A 25,405-nucleotide genomic window follows, 5' to 3' on the forward strand; every position below is an offset into this window, starting at 1 on the left:
CTGGAGCCTTCATTATCAATGGAGGCCCAGATAACAGCCACTGCCAAGTCAGCATTTTTCCATCTGAGGCGGGCAAAGCAGTTGGCCCCTTTCCTGGAGCGTCGGGACCTAGCAACGGTGATCCATGCGACGGTCACCTCACGATTGGACTACTGTAACGCCCTCTACATGGGGCTGCCTCTGTGCCGGACCCGGAAGTTACAGCTAGTGCAGAACGCGGCGGCCAGGCTGTTGCTTGGTCTCCCAAGATGGGAACATGTACGGCCGGGGCTACGCGAACTGCACTGGTTACCGATTGTATACCGGGTCCAGTACAAAGTGCTGGTTATCACCTTTAAAGCCCTATATGGCCAAGGACCAGCCTACCTGAAGGACCGTCTCTCCCCGTATGAACCCCAGAGAGCACTGAGGTCAGTAGGAAAGAACAGACTGACTACCCCTGGGCCAAGACAAATCAAACTACAGAACACTCGCTCTCGGGCCTTTTCGGCCGTAGCCCCATATCTCTGGAACCAACTTCCAGAGGAGGTGCGGGCCCTGCGGAACCTTGATCAGTTCCGCAGGGCCTGCAAGACCACCCTTTTTAAATTAGCTTATGAATAACTGAATTATACTGATAACGAAGAAAATCCGCCATCAGCATCAACTAGAAGAGCGTCAAGGATAGCGTTATAATATGTTTTAGTTAATTGTTTTAATCAGGTTTTTAAGGTCAATTAATGTTTAATGTTTCTAATGTAACTGTTTTATTGTTGGTGCACCATTGGTCACCGTACTGTTAGCCGCCCTGAGCCTGCTTCGGCAGGGGAGGGCGGGGTACAAATAAAATTTATTATTATATTATTATTATTCCACGAAGCTCCATCGCTTGGACGTAAGAACATAAGAGAAGCCATGTTGGATCAGGCCAACGGCCCATCCAGTCCAACACTCTGTGTCACACAGTGGCAAATTTTTTTATATATACACACATACTGTGGCTAATAGCCACTGATGGACCTGTGCTCCATATTTTTATCTAAACCCCTCTTGAAGGTGGCTATACTTGTGGCCACCACCACCTCCTGTGGCAGTGAATTCCACATGTTAATCACCCTTTGGGTGAAGAAGTACTTCCGTTTTAACCTGTCTGCTCAGCAATTTCATCGAATGCCCACGAGTTCTTGTATTGTGAGAAAGGGAGAAAAGCACTTCTTTCTCTACTTTCTCCATCCCATGCATTATCTTGTAAACCTCTATCATGTCACCCCGCAGTCGACGTTTCTCCAAGCTAAAGAGTCCCAAGCGTTTCAACCTTTCTTCATAGGGAAAGTGCTCCAGCCCTTTAATGATCCTAGTTGCCCTTTTCTGGACTTTCTCCAATGCTATAATATTCTTTTTGAGGTGCGGCTAACAGAACTGCACACAGTACTCCAAATGAGACCGCACCATCGATTTATACAGGGGCATTATGATACTGGCTGATTTGTTTTCAGTTCCCTTCCTAATAATTCCCAGCATGGCGTTGGCCTTTTTTATTGCAAACGCACACTGTCTTGACATTTTCAGTGAGTTATCTACCACGACCCCAAGATCTCTCTCTTGGTCAGTCTCTGCCAGTTCACACCCCATCAACTTGTATTTGTAGCTGGGATTCGTGGCCCCAATGTGCATTACTTTGCACTTGGCCACATTGAACCGCATCTGCCACGTTGACGCCCACTCACCCAGCCTCAACAGATCCCTTTGGAGTTCCTCACAATCCTCTCTGGTTCTCACCACCCTGAACAATTTAGTGTCATCCGCAAACTTGGCCACTTCACTGCTCACTCCCAACTCTAAATCATTTATGAACAAGTTAAAGAGCATGGGACCCAGTACCGAGCCCTGCGGCACCCCACTGCTTACCGTCCTCCACTGCGAAGACTGCCCATTTATACTCACTCTCTGCTTCCTATTACTCGGCCAGTTTTTGATCCACAAGAGGACCTGTCCTTTTACTCCATAACTCTCAAGCTTTCTAAGGAGCCTTTGATGAGGAACTTTATCAAAAGCTTTCTGGAAGTCAAGGTAAACAACATCTATCGGGGCTCCTTTGTCCACATGTTTGTTCACCCCCTCAAAGAAATGTAACAGGTTAGTGAGGCAAGATCTTCCCTTGCAGAACCCATGCTGAGTCTTCCTCAATAACCCGTGTTCATCAATGTGCCTACTCATTCTGTCCTTGATAATGGTTTCTACCAACTTTCCCGGTATTGAAGTCAGACTGACTGGCCTGTAATTTCCCGGATCTCCTCTGGAACCCTTTTTAAAGATGGGGGTGACATTTGCTACCTCCCAGTCCTCAGGAACAGAGGCAGATTTCAATGAAAGATTACAGATTTTTGTTAGAAGATCCACAAGTTCAACTTTGAGTTCTTTCAGAACTCTCGGATGTATGCCATCCGGACCCGGTTGCAAGACTTATTGCAATGCCATCCGGACTTATTGCAAGACTCGACCAGTTATAGCCTGGCAGGTGCCTGACATTCTCACAGTTTTTTGATCACTGGCAGCTTGGATGTGGTTTCACTGTAAACACTCCCATACCTCTGTCTTTAATGTTTTCCTCCAAGATGGTTTTTGCGTCACTCAGCACCTTCTCTGAAGCAGCATGGATCAGTTTATGATGTGTTACACTTTTGGGATCCTCCAAACTCCCAGGCACACACTAGGGGGAGAAAAAAAAAGCCGACGTTACTAAACAACAGAAGACGGGAAACATCTGAATCTTCTGGTTTCAGGCCACGAGCTGGCATCTGGCCAAGGCTCTAGAGAGGAGGAGATTGGAGTTATACCCTGCCCTTCCTTTGGAGTCTCAGAGCAGCTTCCAATCTCCTTTCCCTTCCCCTCCCCACAACAGACACCCTGTGAGGTGGGTGGGGCTGAGAGAGCTCTTGAGAGAACTGTGACTGACCCAAGGCCTCCCAACTGGCTGCATGTGGAGGAGTAGTGAGGGATCAAACCTCCCAGAGTAGAGACTGCACTCTTAACCACTACACCACACTGCCTCTCCAGGAGCTCCTTCTTAGCTTGAGCAACTAGCAACAGACAACAGGACATCACTGGGGATACGTGAGAGAACAGAGAGAGCTGAATCCTGAGAAACCTGGAAAGCTTTCCCAAGGGCTATTTCCCAGGTCAGGTGGAAAGGCATTACGATGGATCCCCTCCGAGGCTAGATTTCCCCTCCATTTCTCTGTCCCTTCACTGACTGAGCAGACCTGGTAAAGTGCTTTCTTCTCCCCTGAAGAAACTTCAGCTGCCCCATTCTGTCAGTAAGATACATTTTGGCTATTTGCTCAGCCCAGGATGGAACCTGAGGGAAGGTATAGGATTGCCCATTCACTTAATCCTTGAAAATGGCACTTGAAATGCTTCTGAAATTCAAAAATAACAAAAAGGTTTTATTTAACATCAAAATGAAAGGTCAGGGGAAATCAGGGGTTGAAATTGCTGAGGTAAAACTAGTACAAGCACTTTTGTTCATAAATATCAGGCTAATGAGAGGTTCTTAAATAATTCACAATTACTTTAAGCCTTTATATTGATAGGCTTCTGTCCCAGTGTTTTTCCAAACACTCTAATGTACTTTGTGTGCATAATCTGTTGGCCAGGAGGCTGGTACCCTTTTCCCAGTACCCAAACCCCTCCTCTTGGAACACCAGTACTCTTCTTGAGTTGTTAACTGACTTTTAAGGTCTCTAAAGGCAGTTTCCAATCACATCAGACCAGAGATCTCTGTACTCCTTAGAGATAACTCTCCCTGTTTGACTGGGCAGGGAATGTTCTTCTCTCCCTAGAAGATCTGACATAAATGTCACTTTGCTGGGCTGGGCCTTACGTACCATAAAATGTAACACAAGGTACCAGAGATATTAATTTAATTTTTCGATTTATACCCCACCCTATCTCGCAAGTGGGCTCAGGGCAGCTTACAACATTAAAACTACATTAAACGAACCACATCAAATTAAACAGTATCGTTAAGTACAAAATAAGTCGCATGAAATCAAGAACATGTAAACTTTATAAAGATAATTTCAAATGCTGAATTGCATGACTGGATTAGGTGTGAAAGCCAGCAGGCAGGGCCGGCCCAGCCACTAGGCAAATCAGGCAACTGCCTAGGGCGCTGGCCTCCCACGGGCGCCAAACTGCCCACCACCCAGATTACTGTGAATGCAGTCTCATGGGCATCTGCCTGCTTTCCCCTTTGCTGCCAGAGAGGGCGCCGGCAAGGGGCGGCCATGCTGAAGCAGGCACAGCCAGCAGGAATCATTCTGAAAAGAACGCAGCGAGCGGCTTCTGTGAGTCCCCCGGAGAAACGGAAGACAACTGAAGTCCAGTGGGGCGGGGGGGGGGGTGGAGGAGTAAAGAGATGACGTGCTTTCACCGATTGTCTGGGTAGGAGACAGGAGGCAACAGTCCCAGGCTTGCATGCATCGCATGAAACGCTTTTCTGGGAGTAAGCTTCATGGAATAAAGACTTTACTCACGAGTAACCCAAGTCTCAACTCATGCTGAGGTTTATTCTATGAGGCTTCCTCTCCGGAAAGCATGCTTTAGATTACATCGCTGTGGAGATTTGGTTCTGGTTTCACGATGAAAACCCTTCTCTAGGCTTCTGCTCTGCAGAGTTTTCAGGGCAGAACTTTCCCTCTGCAGGTACAGAACGAGATGTTTTGGGAAGAACCAACTACACAAATGAAACTGGGGGAGGGGGCAGGAAACTCTGCTGGCTGAGGACAGCCAGGGCCGCTCCCCTTGGGTAGGCCACATTTCCCAAACTCGCTGGCTCCAGCAGTTCCCAAGCCGAGGGAAACCCTTCCCAGGAGCCTGTGGCGGGAGCAGAGTTCATCCTAGTGAATGGAGAGCCTGAATCCTAACCAAGTGTCTTTGCTTAAAGGAAAAATACAAAAACAGCTGTAAAAGAGGCAGCAGAGCTTGTGAGCATCTTAACCAATCACCACAGCAAAGACACAGTGAAATATCTTCCACAGCCAATCCTCACTCCTGATGCTTTTGGGGCTGTACCGTATTTCTGAGTATAATTGGGAATCTACCACCCGTATCTAAAAGCTGGCCCTGAAAAACGCTGTGTGAGTGTGAAAGGGAGAACCTGAGGCTGAATGTGTGTTCTGCTCAGTACAGCTTCTAACACACACTGGAAACCAACAGCAGGTAGCTGCATTAGTCCCAAAATAAAATTCAAAAACCAAAGCCACTTAATACCTCTAATAAGCACCCAGACAAAATGCCAGAAAACCTTGCAAAACAGCCGGGGGAAGAGCTTTTCAGAATGCTGAAGGTGATCTGGGGCATCACTGTTTGCAGCACTGAACCCGCCTCTCAGTCAATTAAACCAGTTTGTGCAGAGAGGCATTTTATTGATTTAATAAGCTGCATTTCCAACTCACAGCTATCCAGCACTTCAAGCGGGGCTGCCCATTTCCTAAAATGACAACTGATCTCCAGGCTACAAAAATCAGTTCCCTTAGTGAATATGGCTGCTTTGGAAGGTGGGCTTTATGGCATTATGCCCCACTAGGCTACTTCCTGTGCCACCTCCAAATCTCCAGGAATTTCCCAACCTGGAGTTGGCAAACCTATCTCCAGGTGTTGTACAAAGATTAAGAAACAAATCCATGCATAGAATCAAGTTCTCTTAAAAGCCAATGAAGCGGGGGGGGGGGGGGGAGGGCGTCAAGGGCTAATGGCAGACGCTTAATCGCAGAGCTCTCCTCTCCTGCTTCCCCAATCTGAAATCTACCTCTAAATCATCGGAGGAAATGCAAAATTATTAATGGGAAACCCTTCAAGAAATAAAAAGATTACAAAATGAAAGGATTTGGCTTCAGTTAAGGACTATTTCAGAAAAGAAATAACTACAAGGGGGGTGAGGACGAGGCAAGGAGGGAGCAATCAAATGGCTGTGGGAAAGACACCCAGCAACCAGGCGCTACAGGAGGACGATTCGGATACAGATGCAGCGCCAATCACTAAAAGAGACCTTCTATTGTTAAGGCAAGATTTAAATGCAGATTTCAAAGAAGCTATAGCTAACTGTATAGAGCCGATAAACAAAAAGCTTAATGACTTGACAACAGAGCTAGACTTAACAGCAAAAATGGCAGAACAGGCAGCAGAAGCCTCCCAAGCTTTAAAATCTGAAATAACAGCTATTAATACTAAAGAGTAAAGGTTGGAAGAGAGATTAATTATTTTGGAACAGCGCTGGAGGAATCAGAGCCTGAGATTTCGAGGCACTGAGGAGGGCGTGGAGGGACGATCAGAGCTAGCTACTTATATTTCAAACCGGCTTGCCTGCGCTCTCAATATGAATGACGACACCCCACTGGTAATAGCAAAAGCACAAAGACTGGGGCCGCTGGCTCTGGCGCGAAGGAATAGACCCCGAGACATTTTAGTCCAATTCAATTATCCAAAAGCTGAAGGTCAGAGCATGTGGATTGCTAACCCACAACAACCAGAGAGTGATTGTTCTCAGATCTTTCACAAGAAGTCTTGGATAAACGCAGGAAGCTGAAATTCTTTGCATCAAAGTTATTCAACACAAACATAAAATTCAGATGGAATACTGTCTCAGACATCATTCACAGAAACGGAACGACACACACTATAAACTCAATAGACACTGGAAAAGAAGTTCTCTCCAACTTGAACATCAAACTAATGGAAGATGAGGATAAAGAACTACACACCAACATTGACTCTGCGTAAAAGAAGTTTATCATCTGGAGCTTGCCAAACTGTACTATTGTTTTTGCCCACCAGATGGTGCTAGACATCTACTTTATGAATGCCTTGTCTGAGTGAACTCATATATGCCTTATTTTTAAAACCTTAGATTTTATTAATAGTATTATGAAAGTTTTATAGGTTTAAAAAAGAGGATAATGAAGGGATTTTGAATGACAGAATGAAAGGGGATATGTGAGTGAATGGATGTTCATGATTTTGGATAGGAGAAAGAAGGGGTCAGGCATACATTAACTCTATTGATTAGGTAAATATACGGGGGGGGGGTGAATGACAAGGGGGAGAATTAATTGAAAATCTTTGAAAGTGAGAGTGTTTCAGCTACGGAGTGACAGGAAGTATAGAAGAGGGGGGGTTAGGTGTGAATGATAAATCATAAATCAATTTGTCAGTGTTTTTTATTGGTTTTTGAAAAATATAGTTTTAATGAAATCTTTTTTAAAATCTATTAAGAAACATTTTCAGATCATTTGTAAAATAAGTAAGTTGGATAAGACAGTTTGTAAAATGAATTCTTAATGTACTGGTTTTGGGGACTGAATGGAATGGGAATCAAATGATTACATGCTCTACGGTTGGTTGAATAATACTGGAAAATTAGATATTAAGCCATACTGTTTTAACATTGTGTACGCATTAGTAATTTTTATAATAATAATAATAAATTTATCCTTATATCCCGCCCTCCCCCGCCAAAGGCGGGCTCAGGGCGGCTCACAGGCATGGAATTCCATGATTCAATAAAACAATACAGTACAAACAGCAATTTTAAATATAATCAATTACATAATAAATTAGTTAAAATAGATAAAATAGGTGCTAAATTACTATGAGTCATAATATCCACAAGATGGCTGGGTGGCTACACATCAGTTTAGCCAGGTTCTGTTTCAAAAGCAAGCTGGAAAAGAAATGTTTTGCAAGCCCTGCGGAATTGATTCAGGTCCCGCAGGGCTCGTACCATCTCTGGAAGACGATTCCACCATCGAGGGGCCATTGCTGAGAAGGCTTGCTCCCTGGTTGTCTTCAATCTAGCCTCTCTTGGCCCAGGGATTGTTAGAAGATTTTGAGAGCTGGATCTCAGTGCTCTCTGGGGAACATATGGGGAGAGGTGGTCCCTTAGGTAGGCAGGTCCTCGGCCATATAGGGCTTTAAAGGTAATGACCAGCACTTTATAGCGAACACGGTACACAACCGGCAGCCAATGCAGATCCCGCAGCCCAGGCCACACATGTTCCCACCGTGGTAGTCCCAATAGCAGCCTGGCCGCCGCGTTCTGGACTACCTGAAGTTTCCGTGCTCGGTATAAGGGCAGCCCCATGTAGAGGGCATTGCAGTAGTCTAGTCTCGAGGTGACCGTTGCGTGGATCACAGTTGCTAGGTCGCTGCGCTCCAAGAAAGGAGCCAACTGCCTCGCCCTCTTGAGATGAAAGAAGGCGGATCTAGCAGTGGCAGCTATCTGGGCCTCCATCGATAAGGAGGATTCCAGTAGCACTCCCAGGCTCTTGACTTCGCGCACTGGTATCAGTGACGCACCGTCAAAAGCCGGTAGGGTAATCTCCCCTCCCGGTCCGCCGCGGCCCACACAAAGGACCTCAGTCTTCGCTGGATTCAACCTCAGCCCGCTCAGCCTGAGCCAGTCAGCCACGGCTTGCAACGCCCAGTCCAGGTTTATAGGGACATCACCAGCCCGGCCGTCCATCAGTAGATAGAGCTGGGTGTCATCTGCATACTGATGACAACCCAGCCCATACCTCCGTGCAATCTGGGCAAGGGGGCGAATGAAGATGTTAAACAACATAGGGGAGAGGACTGCCCCCTGAGGTACCCCACAGTGAAGTGGGTGTCTCTGAGACAGCTCCCCCCCCAATTGCCACCCTTTGTCCCCAACCTTCAAGAAAGGAGGAGAGCCACTGTAAGGCTAGCCCCCGAATTCCTGCGTCGGCAAGGCGGCGGGTCAGCAGCCGATGGTCGACCATATCGAACGCAGCCGATAGGTTCAGCAGCAGCAATACTGCCGAGCCGCCTCGATCCAGTTATCGTCGGAGGTCATCCATGAGGGCGACCAAGACTGTCTCCGTCCCATGGCCCGGGCGAAAGCCGGACTGGCATGGGTCTAAGGTGGAAGCGTCCTCCAAAAAGTCCTGTAACTGCAACGCCACAGCCCTCTCAATAATTTTGCCCAAAAAGGGCAAATTTGAGACTGGTCGATAGTGTGCCAATTCGGCCGGGTCTGATGAAGCTTTTTTCAGGAGAGGGCGGACCAATGCCTCTTTCAGATGCCTTGTTATATACAAAACAAAGGGTTTCAGTAAGGGAAATAAGCATTATCTTCCAGAGAGTACCCCGATTTTACATGAAAGTATGGAGGGGAGAAGGATTTCACAAAGCTTGTTTTATTCTGTTTACTGAAACCTGTTTATAACGCCATATTGTTAAGTTAATTTTAATAATTTGTAATTGTTTTGACCATGTTTTATAAGTATAATTGATGTAATGTGTGTTTTCTGTTGTGAGCCACCCTGGGCCTGCTCCGGCGGGGAGGGCGGGATAGAAATAAAAAATTATTATTATTATTATTAACTTGAATGCCTCCTGTATTTGCTATAGTTTCCGGCTAGGGCCATTTGGTGGTTTCTGTCTCTATAGATTCTTCATAAGTGAAGAGTGTGGAAACTTCCCCTCTAGTTAGAGAAAGGGGTGTTTTGGTGGAAATTGTTATAGTTTGGAATAGTCTGTGTTTGTTGTTATCCTTCACTTCCAAGGAAGGAAGTTATGCCAGTTAATTATAAAAATTTTTCTTGGAATTGCAGAGGCTTTAAAAACCTAATCAAACAAAAAAGAACTTTTGACCTAATAAAAAAGGAGAGACCAAATATCATGTTTACAAGAAACGCATGTCAAAAAGGTTAAAACACAATTATTCAAACTGGCTATAGTAGTCCTTTTATGCAGCAGGATCTTCCAAAGTTAGAGAGGTGGCTATTATGTTTTCAGAAACAACAGCTTTTAAATGTTTAAACACCAAAATTGACCCAAATGGAAGATTTGTTTTTGTTACTGGGATGTTGAAGGGCCATCCCATAACTGTAGCTTCAATCTATGCCCCAAACGAAGGCCAGATTCAGTTTATAAATGAAACTTTATCAGATCTTCAATCATTTCAAAAGGGGGAGCTTATAGTAGGATGTGGTTATGTTGCTAACCTCATTCTTGATACATCTTCCAGTGCAAGTAAAGAAAATGCTCATTCCAGAGAATCAGAACTTGGAAAGCTTCTAACTACTTTTAATCTTGCTGACGTTTGGAGGGTACAAAATCTGGGGGTCCGTGAGTACTGCTTTTATTCACATGTGCACAATACTTATACTAGAATTGACTTCTTATTAGTCTCAACTTCATCTGTTACTGATATCGAATTGGTTGATATTGGATCCAGAACCACATCAGACCACTCCTAAATTACCAGTTCTTTTATTTTGTCCACTGAAAAGGGAGAAAACCCCTCTTGGACTCTTAATGTTGTCATTAAGTAAAGAATCAATATGCACAACAATTGAAAAAAATATTAAAAATATATTTTATTTAACAAAGAATGTGGAGTATCTCAAGAAATTATATGGGAGGCATTTAAGGCTACTTTGAGATGAAGTCTCATTTCTTTAATGTCAGCCTGCAAGAAAGAAAACGAAAAAAAGCAGTCAGAGTTACATCGGGAAGAGATCCTATGGCTTATAAAAATTGGAGGGAGAAGAACCTGTTTAGAATAAATGACTTAATTATAAAAGGAAAACTAGGTACAAAACAACAACTGGAGGAAAAACATTATTTTGATATACCTTGGCTTCAATATTTTCAAATTCATAAAGCTTTTAATCAAATAATACCACTAATATGTAAAACTAAACAATCAAATGCTTTTGAAAAAGTCCTTAAAGTAGGGTACTCAAATACAAAAGGCCTCATATCAATTATATATAAAATTCTGATGGGAAAAATTTGGGAACAAGCCACTTCCCAACAAAACGCTTGGCAAAGGGATTGTGGTATCCAAATTACAGAGGAACAATAGGATCAGATATGGAGTTCCCCTACCATGAAGAACAGGGCAATTAATGTTAAAACTCAACAATTTAAAATCCTGTCAAGATGGTATTTGACCCCAGTTAAGTTATTTAGAAGCAAACTGAACTCAAATGCAAAATGCTGGAAAAGGTGCGGTCTAGAAGGAAGTTTTATCCATAGCTGGTAGTCTTGTCCTTTCATACAAAACTTTTGGTCTCAGTTAGTGGCAAAAATATCAGATATAGTAGGAGTACTGGTTCCGCTAAAGCCTGAAGTGATATTATTAAATTTATGGCCAGAAAATTTTTTGACTACACTACGAATTGAACTCATATCACTGCTGATATTGGCGGGTAAAAACCTGTTGGCTCAGAACCGGAAAAAAAGTCCTGATCTCCTCTTTGAAAGAATGCTTCATGAAAGGAAGGGATATTATGGTACAGGATAAATTATCTACTCAACTGCTGCTGATGGAATCGCCAAATTATAAAAATAACATAGTGGAAAGATGGTTTCCTTACCTTGCTTATGTGAATTCCAAAGCCTCTGATAATGAAGTATTATCTGCAGAATTATTAGTTTTTGTTATATAGTTATGATGTAATATTATAGTAAGCCAATTACAAGATTTATTTGTAAGAACTGGAGTAGAATAGTGTTGAATGTTTAGTATTATTATTTTTATTTGTAAATTAAGCTTATTTTTGTTATAATAAAGTATTGGAAAGTTTTTTTTAAAAAGCCAATGAAGCAAGCAGCAGCAATAGATGGCACTGCTGCAGTAAAAAACAATCAGCAGATTGGCAGTATATATAAATAAAAATGACCTAATAAAAAGAGTATATAAATTAGTTCAGGGGAAATAAACCCAATTGTTTCACCAAAGACCCAGTCATACACACAAAGAAAAAGCCTGGAGAAATAAAACACAACAAATAGAGTGCCCAAAATATTGGGTGTTATCAGTTGGCTATGGGTGCGGGGGGCAGAAGTTATCTTTGCCTAGGGTGCCAGATAGCCTAGGGCCGGCCTAGCAGGGCTGGGGATCCCAGCATTGGTAATGACACAGAAATCTGGGTCTCAATTCAGTCCAGGAGGATGCAAACAATAAATAAACAAGTCTGAGGAAGTGAGGAGTGAGTCACAAAAGCACACACCCTACCACAAATTTTGCTAGCCACCTTCCCCTATTAAAGAATGCAGGCTGTGTTGTTAGATTCCCTCCCCCCATATGTAAGAAATAGAAGAGGGGGTCTCTCCTCTCCTCTCCTCTCTTTAAATGAATAAATGGATTTTAAGGAAGTTACTGTGGGAGGAGGCAGACAAATTGGAAAAAATCTCAGATTTAGCCATATTCGTAATTGAGAAATACAGTCAAAATCCTATAATACCTTATTCAGGTTTTACAAAGAGCTAAAAGAATTTGTAAGGTATACAGCCATATTAGCTGTGAATAGGCTTGAAATTTTGAAAGTGCAGCCATTGATAGTTATTCTCTCAATATCTCTTCTATGGCAAATGACTTCTGCCAAGGTGTCCGGGCCACCCCGGCCTGCCCTCTCCCAGCCCCGCAGCAACCCAGTGATCAGCAGCTTGGCCCGCGGCGCCCCAGGGCCCTCCTACCAGCGCTGCTGTCGTCGGGCTTCCTGGGGGCTTGGTGGGGGAGCAGTGTGGCCTGAGCCCAGAGATCCAGTGTAGAGCTGCCCACGGGTGGTCGCCTCATCCCACCCCCTGGGTGCAGCCACGGCAGCCTTTAGCTGGCCTGGGAGCACCGGAGAAGGGGAGGCAGGCAACAAGGCTGCTGATGGGCGGCTCTGAGGAGGCCTCAGGAACGCCCACTCCTGCCGCAACGGCTGCACCATGCCCTGGAGGCTTCCTGAAAGGCGGGGCACACACCGGGTCTTGGGAGGAGGGGCGGGACGAGCCCACAGCAGAGGGGAAGCCCGCCAATGACAGGGGTGGGGAAGGGCTAGACAGACAGGCATGGGGCTAGAAGGGGCTGGAGACCTGGGGCACGGAGGTGTGAGGGAATAAAAATGGGGAAAGGCTGACAGCTGGGGAGGAAGAGAAGCAGAGACGAACAGGCTGATCCAGAGAGAGAAAAAGAGAGTGCCTGATTCCACAGCGGTGGCATGAGTGAACACCCACCCCCCCTCCAATTTCTGAGGCCAGAGGCACTCCTTGGGCTCCCCCCAGCCATGGATACCCCGCAGGGCGAGGCCAGCGAGGGTGGGGCCTCACAACGTGGTGGAGAATGCAGGTATGAGTGCCCCACTGACATGCCCTCAACCACACCTGTCGACCCTGCTGGGGTGGCATCCCCGGGGGTATAGTTGGTCGCCAGGCCCTGGCCCACTGGGACGACGCCACAGACAACAGTACCAGTTCTGATGACAGCCAAGGCTCCACGATAGAGTGGCTGCTTGGAGGCACCCCAGGCAGGGGCACAGGACCCAGCGCCATGGATTTCATGCAGTTTGGCCAGTGGCTAATGGAACACAACGCACAGCCAGTTCGCGACGTTACACAGCAACAACACGAACCCCAGGCCATGCTCCTGAGGGAACTCCAGCACACCCTGGTAGAGAGCGGGGGTGGCCGGGGAGATGGACAGCCGCGGCAAGAAGGGGCGTGGCCTACCCAGAGGTCATGGATCCCCCTTACCAAGCTCGCCCTGAGGACGACATAGAGGGCTACCTTGAGGCATTTGCAGGTAGAGCAGAACCTGCCCAGTGGCTAAAGGCCCAATGGCTGTTCATTCTTGGGCCCTAGCTTACAGGTGATGCCCAACTGGCCATGAAGGCATTGTCAAAGGAGGAGGCAGCGGATTACGAGAGAGTAAAGAAAGCCATCCTCGACCAGTATGCCATCATGCCTGAGTCATCGCGCCACTAGTTTCAGTCCATACAGTGGCACCCTGTTGACCACCCGAGAGCAGTGTTGGCAGCCCTGAAAGACACAGCCATGTGGTGACTGCGACCAACGACGAACAACGGCAGGCGGGTGGTGGAACAAGAAGTGCTAGAACGGGCCCTCCAAATAGCGCTGCTGAAGGTCCGCCACCGGATAGTGTGTTGGCAGCCCTGCACCTTGACCTGGAGGTCTGGGAGAATTACTTGCCGGCCAAGACCGTCACCGTGAGTCAGGATGGCGGGAAACCCACCCCCGAACTCCCTTCCCAAGCTGAGGACCCGGGCCTGACCTGCAGCAAACCTGGATCCCCCACCCCGAGTTCTGGATGCCCAGGAACAAGATGCGACCCTGGAGCGTCTTTGCGGATAAGTGGTGGTGAGTGAGGGGCAGGTACTGGATGCATGTTGGGCCGCCAGGGATGTCAGGGTGACCAAGGATGGTGGAGGGTGGTACCGGGTGCAATGGGAATGCAGGGTGGAACGGCGGCAGGTGTTGGTGCCCCAGGCTTATTGGGAGGACACAATCACCCCTGGGCTAGGCATCAGGGGAGGTGAAGCTCCCTTCAGCGGGTCCTGGCACAGTTTCACTGGCCCTCAGTAGTGGAGGATGTGGCTTGTTACTGCCGCACCTGTGAAGTGCGCCAACGGACCTCCAACTGTCCGGTGGCATGGGCCCCGCTGTTGCCCTTACCAGTGATTGGGGTTCTGTTCGACTGGGTTGCCATGGACTTCGTAGGGCCCCTGCCCCGAACCTCTTGGGGAGCCCACTACCTTCTTGTTTTATGCGACCCAATACCCTGAAGCAGTGCCACTGATTAACATGAAAAGCACTGGCGTCGCCTGGGCACTAATGCAGTTCTTTGCTCACATGGATCTGCCCCAAGAATCTGCGGAACACCGTTTACAGCCCGGCTGATGAAGAACGCATGCACAGCCCTGCACATCCGCCAGCTGTACACAGCTGCCTACCTCCTGCAAACAGACGGGCTCATGGAATGGGCCAACCAAACCATCAAACAAATGCTGCGCCAGCTGGCCCATGACCACCCTACCTCTTGGGACTTATATGTCGACCCAGCCCTCTTCGTTTTGCACGAAACACCACAGTCATCAACTGGGCATGCCCCATTTGAGCTCCTATACAGCCGGATCCCCCGGGAGGATCCTCGGATTGTTGAGCAACCCATGGGTCGGGGCTCCGGACCCCAGAGGGCAACCTGTGGAAGAATACATCCAACGGTTGCAAGAGCAGCTTGAGGTGGCACGGTGAGTGGCGGATATTCAGCTCCAACATGCCCAAGCGTGACCGAAAGATAACACAAGAACGCACCTTCCAAGAGGGCGACCAGGTGTTGATTTCCTGTAAGGTAGCACAGGCACCTGCGGGGCCCAGGGGCCTTTTTTGTTCATACGCGTCCAAGGGCCGGTAACATATGAGGTGCAATGTGGTCGATGCTGCGGACACTGGAAAACACTGCACATTAATGAATTGAAAGCATGGCGACCTAGAGAACAGCCAGGGAAACCCCTGGACGATGCCAGGGATGCCTGCAATCTCGTCACCCCTCCTGGGGATCTGGATGAGCAAGACCCTCAGGATCCGCATGAATTTATACAATTTTTACATTGAAACAACATTAAATCCTCCACATTGGAAAAAATGGGCTAAAACAAAAAAAATGAATTTTAACAAATATTAAAGGGATAAATGTAAAGTTGTGCATTTAGGTAGGAAAAATCCAATGCATGGTTATAGCATGAGGGAGACTTGTCTTAGCAGTAGTATGTGAGAAAAGGATCTAGGGGTCTTAGTGGACCATACGCTGAACATGAGTCAACAGTGTGATGCGATGGCTAAAAAGGCGAATGCAATTTTGGGCTGTATCAAAAGAAGTATAGTGTCCTGAACACGTGAAGTGATGGTATTGCTTTACTCTGCTCTGGTAAGACGTTACCTGGAGTACTGTGTTTTGGGCACCACGTTTTAAGAAGGATACAGACAAGCTCGAATGAGACCAGAGAAGGGCGATGAAGATGGTGAGGGATCTGAAGACCAAGTCCTATGAAGAAAGGTTGAAGGAGCTGGGGATGTTTAGCTTGGAGAGGAAGAGGCTGAGAGGTGATATTATGCTCACCATCTTCAAGTACCTCAAGGGCTGTCATATAGACTAGAGAATGGTGTGGAATTGTTTTCTGTGGCCCCAGAAGGTAGGACCAGAACCAGTGGGTTAAAATTAAATCAAAAGAGTTTCCAGCTCAACATTAGGAAGAATTTCCTGACCGTTAGAGCAGTTCCTCAGTGGAACAGGCTTCTTTGGGAGGTGGTGGGCTCTCCTTCCTTGGAGGTTTTTAAACAGATTCTAGATGGCCATCTGACAGCAATGAGGATCCTGTGAATTTAGGGGGAGGTGTTTGTGAGTTTCCTGAATTGTGCAGGGGGTTGGACTAGATGACCCTGGAGGTCCATTCCAACTCTATGATTGCAGATCATGACTTACTCTATAGGCAGCACCACATACATTACACATCCACTGCTTTGTGGAACCAACAAGGTACAAAAATGTAGTTCCAAGACACAGTTCCTCATAGATTCTCATGATTTTTGCTTTGGGTCACCCCAATCTCAACATCAAATATCACGTCCAAAATCACAGACTGCACAAAAATCACGAATTCAATGCTTCATGGTGCCACGAGAGCAAGCATAGATCCTCATAAGTTTTGTGCTGGGTTACCCATACTCACCACAAACTCACTTTGCACATCCAGGGTCACAGAATGCTCCATAACATTCATGGTGCCTGCATGGCACAAAGACATGGATTCAAAGCACAGACCCTCCCTCATGGATCCTCAAGGATTTTATATGGGGTCACTCAAAACTCATAATGAAATCACAATCACACCCACTACCATGAAATAAACAACCCCCTCCCCAAACCCTACAGTTTTTGAGGCAAATTCTGCAATATTAGTCTGAAGCAGGGTGGCCAAACTTCCTTCACGTAAGAGCCACACAGAATAAATGTTTGAAAGCATGAATGTCGGGTTTTTGAGGGAGTGATGATGGATTCTGGGACAACTCTTTCCCAAGTGCTACCCTCTGTCCCTCACCATGAAGGAAGGAGGCGAGCCACTGCAGGGCAGTCCCCCGTATCCCAACATCGGCAGGGCAGTGGGTCAAAAGATCATAACTGACCATGTTGAATGCTGCCACTAGATCAGGAAACAACAGCAGCACCGAGCTGTCTCAATCTGGATGTCATGGCCAGGGTGAAAGCCAGATGGGAATGGGTCCAGGATAACAGCATCATTCAGGAAGTCCTGGAATTGCTCTGCCACCTCTATCTCAACCATCTTGCTGGGAACCAGGCAATAGTTGAGAAGGACTGTAGGGTCCAATGATGGCTTCTTCAAGAGTGGACACACCACTGCCTCCTTTAGACCAGCTGGGAAAGTCCCTAAGACTAGGGATAGGTTGATAATCTCTCAGAAAGGCCTAAATGTTCTCTCAGAAGTCCTTAACCAGCCAGGAAGGGCACAGATCAAGGAAGCAAGTGGTGGCCTTCACAGTCTTGCCAGGATCTTAACTGCTTCCTGGGAGAGCTAACTGAAATGGCCCAAAACTGGACCAGAAGGTGGAAAATGGGTTTCCAGCTCCATTGATGTATCTATTCTGGCTTGGAGGTCCTGGCAGAATGACAAAAAAGCTCATGAATGCCTCTCAGCCTACAGCCAATTTCTTTCCATTTCTGAACATGGACACTGGTACCAAAGCTTGCTATAAACCCAGATGCCAACTTTGCTGCCACATGCACCGAGACAACACAGTCATTCGGATCTCACAACATCGCCTCTGCCACCTCAGGATCATTCATTCGCTTGCTCATCTTCTAAGGTAGTGTCTGCCATTAAAAGCCAACAATGCCCTTCACTTTTCTATACAGGACAAACAGGTCAGATCCTAAATGGGCACAAATCCGACATCAAAACCGAGAAAGCAGCAGAAGGCTTCAGCCTCCCCAGCGCTCAGCGGGGGCCCCACAGCAGCTGCTCTACTGCGCAGGAACACCCGGGGCTCCCGCGGATTGGCCCCCCGCGGCTCCCTTACGTGCTTGAGGCAGCAGCGCTCCTTGAGGCGCTCGACGGGCGTGTCGTCGGCCACCTCCTCCAGCCACTCGGCCCCGTCCAGGGCGCAGATGCGGAGCCGCAGCACCTGCGAGGCCGCGAAGATCTTCTCCTCCTGCACGAACATGGCGGAGAAGGGAGGGAGGGAGAGAGGCGGCCTCAGCACCCCCGCCGCCGCCGGGACCCCCCGCGACAGGCCGCCGCCATCTTCCCCTCCCGCCGCCTGCCCCGTCACGCCTCCCCCCGGCGACCGGAAGCCCGCCGAGGAGGGAGCGCCGCGCGGCCTCCTGGGAGCTGTAGTCCGCTCGGGGAAGCGGAGCCGAGGCCTCCTGGTGGGCGTGGCCTGCGAGGGCTCCCCGCCGCTCTAGCACACGGCCGCGCCGCTCTCCACGGCCCCTCGGTCCTCCTCCTCCTCCTGCGGCGCTTCTCTCGCCCGCGGACCCCCGAGGCGGCGGCTGGCAGCCGGTCCTCTCTGCTGCAGGGGGAAGGGCTGGAGCGCCGCACGCCTTCAACGCCTCCCCTCCCCTGGAAGGCAGAGCGGGTTTCGCGGGGAGGCGCTGGGAATTTGGGCAGCCCCGGATACCCACGGATCGCTTCTCTGTTATGCCCTAGGAGGAGGAATATAAGCCTGGACGATTAACTAGTTTTGCAATTCTATAAAGAGTGCACAATTATTCTCTGTTTTTATAAGCCCATAGGGAACTGTTTAGGTCCTTTTGCCATGTGTCTAACTCCAAAGAAGGTATTTGATTCGGAATAGTTTGGAATAAATAGAAGTATTTGGGTAAAATAAAACTCTTGATAAGATTAATTCTGTCAGGCCAATTTAAGAAGATGATGATAATGGGTTTATATCCTGCCCTATACTCTGAATCTCAGAGAAGTCACAAGCTCCTTTACCTCCCCTCCCCCACAACAGACACCCTGTGAGGTGGGTGGGGCTGAGAGAGCTCTTACAGCAGCTGCCCTTCCAAGGACAACTCCTACCAGAGCTATGGCTGACCCAAGGCCATGCCAGCAGCTTCACTTCTGAGAATAACCTGCTCCAGCTAGAACTGATAACAAAGGGGGGGGGGGGGATGCTTTCATTGGTGGCATTTGGAATTCAACCTTGTAACTGTTCAAGTTATATGTGATTGCCTGAGCCTGGGGCCTCAGTTTCACCAAGACACAGTCTTGAAACTGTAATGTCTTCATTTAATGAATAAACCTTATTTGATTGCATCAGAGAGGTGATCACTGATGGGGATCGTGCAGCACTTGACAGGTTGGCTTCTCTAAGTTCAACTGTGACAGCTTTAAGTATTTTCCTGATTGTAAGAGCCTCTTGAGGAAATACGGTTATTTTGGTGTCTTGGTATAATAAATAGCCTTGTTCTCTTGCTGTTTTAAGTATATTATTCTGATCTCTCATATCTTGAAAAATCACCAAAGTATCGCGTGGATAGGTTCTATTGGGATTTTTGAGGGGACCAAGACAATATACTTTAATAATTGTCATACAGTTGTCATTACATACAACCATTAATTTTGAAGGGAAATGCGACGGGAAATTAATTTTTGGGACATCATAATCAAACAGGACATATATAATAATAAGTATGTTATGTCATATACAAAGCCAACGGATAGAAATGGTCTATTGCAGTACTGTTCCTATCACCCTAAACATTTACATATGAATTTGCCATATGGGCAATTTTTAAGGGTTAGACTGAATTGTACTGAAATTATTGTTGTTGTTAATTGCATTTGATGAATCGCCCTGTCCTGGCTAGTGCCAGGCTCTGGGCGATGTACAACCTTAATATATATATATATATATATATATATATATATATATATATATATATATATATATATATATATATATATATATATTCCCCCCCAAGAGGGGGTGTTAAGGAAAGGTGCCAGCACAGCAACCGTCACTGTCCTCATGCAAATGCTTAGTGGAACATCTCTGCCTTACAGGCCCTGCAGAACTGTAAGAGCTCCCACAGGGCCCTGATGTCTTCTACCAGCTTGTTCCACCAAGTTGGGGCCAGGACTGAGAAAGCCCTGGCCCATGTTGAGGACAGGGATCATATTGGCTTTAGGCAAGAAGCAGGCAAATTAGGCAGACAATTTTTGGCTAGAGGATACCCAGAAACAGTAGTCCGAAGATCTAGAATGAGAGCAGAAAGTCAGCAAAGAAAGAGACTGCTACGAGACAATCCAACATCAAAAACAAACCGTCTCTCTTGTGGTCTAATGAATTCCCCGTTAGCTTATAAGATAAGTAGGATTCTTCACCAATATTAACATGTAGCCTCTCACATGTCAAGTTGCTTGATGCTGCCTCAAATTGTTTTCAGAGATCCTAGCAAGTTGAAGAGCTGAACTTAGACGAGACTATGAGGAAGACCTAACGCAACACAGACCTAGGTGGCACCACCCTTGCAGTGCGTGCAAGGCTTGCAAGATGATTCTAACCATAAAGGAACCTGCTTAGGTCCCTAACCTCATGTAACACAACTAAATTGGTCTATGCTGCAATTTGCGATTATCATTTATGGTACGTAGGGGTGACTTTAAAAGCCCTAAAAGTAAGAGCATTGGGACTTAGACTGAGACTAGAAAGGGCTGTTCCTGAATCTCCAATGTTTTGCCATTTTAATGAGACTAAACATTGAGTAAGAAATTTGAAGTTAGTTGTTTTGTATTAATATCAACCAAAACCATGCAATAAAGAAGATGTAACTAAAATACTATTACAGCAGGAGAGTTCAGACCGTGTATCCTGGGGGACTTAATGCAACTATTGACTTGCATTCTTGTAGTAAATAACTGTAGGAGGTTGCTTTTAAGAAAAGCTAGGAGATCTAATATTTAATGAACACAACGGCATCCTGTAGTAAGAGCCTGTTGCCGTGAAGAAAAGATATGACGCTTAGTTCATTCAAGTGATGTTTACCCTGTGGGTATGTCTGGTGTACTTGTATTAGAGACTCTGTTGGGAATGTTGATAGCATTTTCACTGCATTGTTGTTATTTGTATAGCTCTGTGGAAAAATTGCATACTTATGAGAAAGCAGAGGAAGGCTTCAGAACCGCCAGCAAGTTCTAGATGTGGCGAGTTCTCTCTTTCTCTTTTGGACTTATTTTGCCGTGAACATTCTCTCTCTTCTTGATGCTACTAAAGTCTTTATGACTCAAGCGAGACAAACTTTCATATCTACAGAAGCTGCGGCTTGGAATGAAAAGTGGGAGTGTTGGCCATTTAAGAGACAGTAACCCATGGAACAAAGGGAGCTATAGTTTGTGGATGGACTCTTTGTAGCTGCATTTTTATACTACCTGATTATATTTGACTTCTTTCAGTTTACTCAGTTATAGTATAGATACTTTGTTATCTTTGCTAAGTGTTGTTTAATTCCGGTGTTTATTTTGTATTCACAGTACAAGTTCTCACAGAGCTGTTCCTCTCAAGAGTAGTTTCTGTCAGAGCTCTCTCAGCCCCACCTACTTCACAGGGTGTCTGCTGTGGGGAGGGAAAGGGAGATTGTAAGCCACTCTGAGACTCCTTCGGGTACTGAAGGGTGGGGTATAAACCCAATTCTATAAATTCAATCCACATGTCTTCTGCTGCCATGATCTGTACTCTATTTATCCAATATAAGTGCATTTCTATGGAATTGTCTTCCAACACGTTCCGTTCAACAACTGCCCCTCCCCCCTCCCCTCCCCTCCCCCCCCCTTTGCTGCCCAAGACTTGGAGCCTGGAGCTGTAACACGAAAGCTGCACCTAAAACCACTCTGGTGCTAACTACTCTTCAAACTCTGTACCCTCTGAACTGTGTTTTACTTTTGTTTCGCCTAGAGAATAACTGCTCTTCAACTGCTTATGTTCGCATGGCTAGTTGGGGTGGGGAGGGGGAATAACGGGGGTATTGATAGCTGTTATTCCTAGCAGTGCCTTTGTGGTAAGAAGGTATATACTTGCGACACCTCGGTAATAAAGCTTCACCTGTTTAACCAGAGGAGCAGTCTACCTGAGTGTTACCTGGCAAACCTTACCATGAAGAGTATAAATCCAATCTCTTCTTCTGAATCTGTGTTGTTGTTTTTTAGTATGTCACCAATATCAACTACATTTGGACTGACAGGTTACCCACTGGCTTAAAACACACAACTAGGGATTTTGAGACCAGTTTGGTGTAGTGGTTAGGGGTACGGACTCCAATCTGGGAGAACCGGGTTCGATTCCCCACTCCTCCACCTGCATCTGCTGAGTGACCTTGGGTCAGTCACATTCTCAAAAGAGCTGTTCGGCTCAAGAGCTCTCTCAGCCCCACAGGGTGTCTGTTGTGGGGAGAGGAAGGGAAAGGAGCCTGGAAGCCGCTCTGAGACTCCTCTGCGTAGCGAAGGGCACTAGGGTATAAGTTCAGTCTCCTTCTTCTTCAGATACCCTGGAACTTCCTTAAGAAACTACTTGTAAAGGGAGTGAGAGGGGATCTTGCAAGATGCAGCACCTAAAAGGCCCCGAGGAGAAGGAGGAAGGGGCACAGTGGGCAGGAGCAGAGGCTGCTTCTCCTAAGCCGAGCCCTGTGGGCACCCCTCACTACTCCAGCAGTTGGGGAAACAAGAGGCAGGGAGGTGGTTTGCTTTGTCATTGGCTTTATTATTTTGTAAATGTGAATTTTACAAAGCATTTGCCATTAATGATCACATTTTAGGTGATTTTTTCATTCTGTGGAACAGCTATGAGCACACTTGGAAGTCTTGGGAATGGGGCAGGAAGGGGGCCTTGCAGCCTGCCCCCCTCTCCGCCCTCTGTTTCAGTTACAGAGAGACCGATTAGGTCAGCCGTGGCTGCAAAGTAACAGTCTTCAGCAGAGAAGAGAAATGGCACCGAACAACAAATGCAGAAGCCATTAACAGGGCAGAGCTGAAACAACTCCCCAGCACTGCAAAGTCTCCCGACAGCACCGGAGTCTTGTCTTAACAGTCATAAGTTACAGTACTACAGGGTAGTTCAACACAGTCCGACAAGTCAAAGAATTAATGCTTTATTTGAATCAAGTGCCATCCAAACATTCAAGTCAAAAATATGTGAACCTTCACACTTACTCTTTAGTTCTTTGTACAATAATATGTGTCACGTAAAACAGTATTGCAAGGTTTGGCTTTTTTCCCCTCCATCTCATACACAGAAGTCACCAAAGTGCAAAAAAGATACGGTGGAAGAAACTGAATTGTCCAAAAAACTTCAGCACATCTCCCACCCCAAGCCCTGCGTATCTGGGGGGCGGGAGGGCACCCGTCTGGCCCAGAAGCCCCTGCACAGAGGCCGTTTCCTCCAGCAGCCCAGGCTCAGCAGGGGCTCCCCCAGCTCCATTGCCAGGGGACACAGGGACGCTTGGGGCTGAAGGGCTGGGTTCGTCGGTCTGGAGCACACAACTTTATGGTGGTGACCAAACTGCTGTTTCCCACCAGCACACACATCCTGGTCACTTTGCTGTGGGCCTCGCACCACCACTGGCTATAATTGCCAAGCAAGCTGGAAACGACACCGTATAAGGCTGAAAACATAAAAAGATGCACCTGTTGCCCAAGGCAGCCCTAGAACTTCTAGCAGGTGTTTATTCCGGCAGAGCTGAACTCAGTGGTCAGTTGTCTAACAGCAATTTGCAGACCCCCCCCCCCCAAGGTTTTCAAATAAAGCAACAGCCTCCGTAGTGAATTGCGTGGGAAAGCGCCTGTCTTTCACAGAGGTTCCACACTCAAAATGGCTGCGGCTCGTTCAAGGAGTTCTAAATAGGGATCAATTCCCGGTTTTGCATTGCTGAGCGTTTTTTCCCTTTAACACTGCATCAAAAGGGTCTTCACACCTGCTTCCCAAGTTAAAAGGACAGCTCTGCAGCAGGGAAGAAGGTGCAAGAGGAGAAGGACAACCTGAGGCAGGCAAGAGGAACACCCCTCTCAATATCTGACTGTAACATCCATTTCTAGGCAGGATGTTTTATACCATACAATTAAAAAAAAGGGGGAGAGAAATCAAAATGCTGCATTTGTGCACAGGACATTTCTGGGAAGCCAAAACTACAACAGGTGCACCACAGTTTCCAGGTGGACAAAACCACTGTCTCATGGGACTTCCAAACACAGATGAGCAAAGGGATATCAGTGACCTCCAGAGACATTGCGGGGAGCTGCAATTTTCTCCTTTGCTCAGATCCCCTCAATGACTATGAGTAACTTCAGTCCACGTAAAAGAGACAAAGGAGCTCCAGCAGAAAAAAACGTCAGGCGTATGGCTTCCATTATTGAATCTTAGCAGTGTGATTACATTTCTGGAATTGTTTTGTGCTCCATATTTTGGTTAGAGGGGAATAACTCTGGAATTGCACAGTATTGACCATGGAAGAGATACAGCGGCCTTCAAAAGCCATGCTATTCTACAAAGCAACGGCAACATATGGGGTGCTCCATTCCAGAAAGGGGGGGGGGGGTTAATTCCTATCCTATGGTGTAGCTACTCCTAAGCCCATTCAAGATTTGTTTTATAATATTCTCTCTTTTAAAAAGGTGCTTAATATTACTATAAGATATATAATATACACATGTCCTATTGCTAATAGTCAAGCATTAAGAATAAAGGTGCAGACATACCATACATACTTATGCTTCTTGTTGCATCTATGTTAGGTCTAGAGGAATGCCATTTCACATTATGTAGTATTAGCTAGAAAGCAGCTCCCAAACTCGAGTGACATTTCTCACAGTCTTGTAAACAAAGGAAGGGAAGCGAAGGGGGGGGAGGGGGGAGAGCAGTTCCTTCTGATCGGATATTCTTCTATCAGCTTTTCCCCAAAGGAAAACCAGCACTCTAAAAAGGCTAAGGCACTCAGGAAAGCCTAACCATTATGGGCTTCATTTTAATATTACATTCTTTATTTCCAAGGGTTTATTTTAACAACCTCCCCTCCCATTTGGAAGGATACAATCATGTTCCACAACTGTCTGAAATCAGCCATTAATGCTCCACACACAGAACAGTTTTAGTGCAAACGCAAGCCCTCACCTGGAAGGTAAGGAAATCCCCCCCTCCTCCAAAGAAGCCATTCACATTTTCAAGTTTACCTACAGCTCTTGATTTTCTAACCAGAAAGTAGAACAAAATGAACAACAAAACTAAACTAAAGACCCACTCCCAAACAAAAATGTACGTGATACTGCTGTGCTCTGTATAAAAATATATTTTAACTGTGCAACATGACGCTGTTGTCAAGGGTCCGTGCCGAAGCCGTTCAAGTATTCATTTGCTTCCTGCTAATTCTATTTCCCCCCGGGCCTCCAGTTCAGCAAGTGCACTTTGAACTGCAGTGACTTTGGAAGAATCCCATTGCCCATCTCCGAAGAGGCCGCGCTGCAAGAGGAAACAGGAGCAAGGCACGGGGTGCTCCGTCTTGCTGCTCTTGCCAAGACAAAGAACTGACCCATCCAGTTTGGCAGAA

At 46.6% G+C, this 25,405-nt stretch overlaps 1 protein-coding gene across 1 annotated transcript in view; it reads right to left on the reverse strand.

Moving 5' to 3' along the window:
• UBAC1 (UBA domain containing 1) overlaps window positions 1-18,145 on the reverse strand; it is a 110,383-nt gene extending 92,238 nt beyond the window's left edge. The window contains exons 1-2 of the mRNA XM_060251315.1: window positions 17,890-18,145; window positions 2,569-2,689 (exon numbers count right to left, since the gene is read on the reverse strand). Coding sequence (XP_060107298.1) covers window positions 2,569-2,689; window positions 17,890-18,033 — 265 coding nt within the window. The 5' untranslated portion in view covers window positions 18,034-18,145. The remainder of the gene's footprint in view (window positions 1-2,568; window positions 2,690-17,889) is intronic.
• Window positions 18,146-25,405: the final 7,260 nt, after the last annotated feature.

Source organism: Heteronotia binoei, chromosome 12 (genome assembly GCF_032191835.1).
Source record: "Heteronotia binoei isolate CCM8104 ecotype False Entrance Well chromosome 12, APGP_CSIRO_Hbin_v1, whole genome shotgun sequence".
Taxonomy (NCBI): Eukaryota; Metazoa; Chordata; class Lepidosauria; order Squamata; family Gekkonidae; genus Heteronotia; species Heteronotia binoei.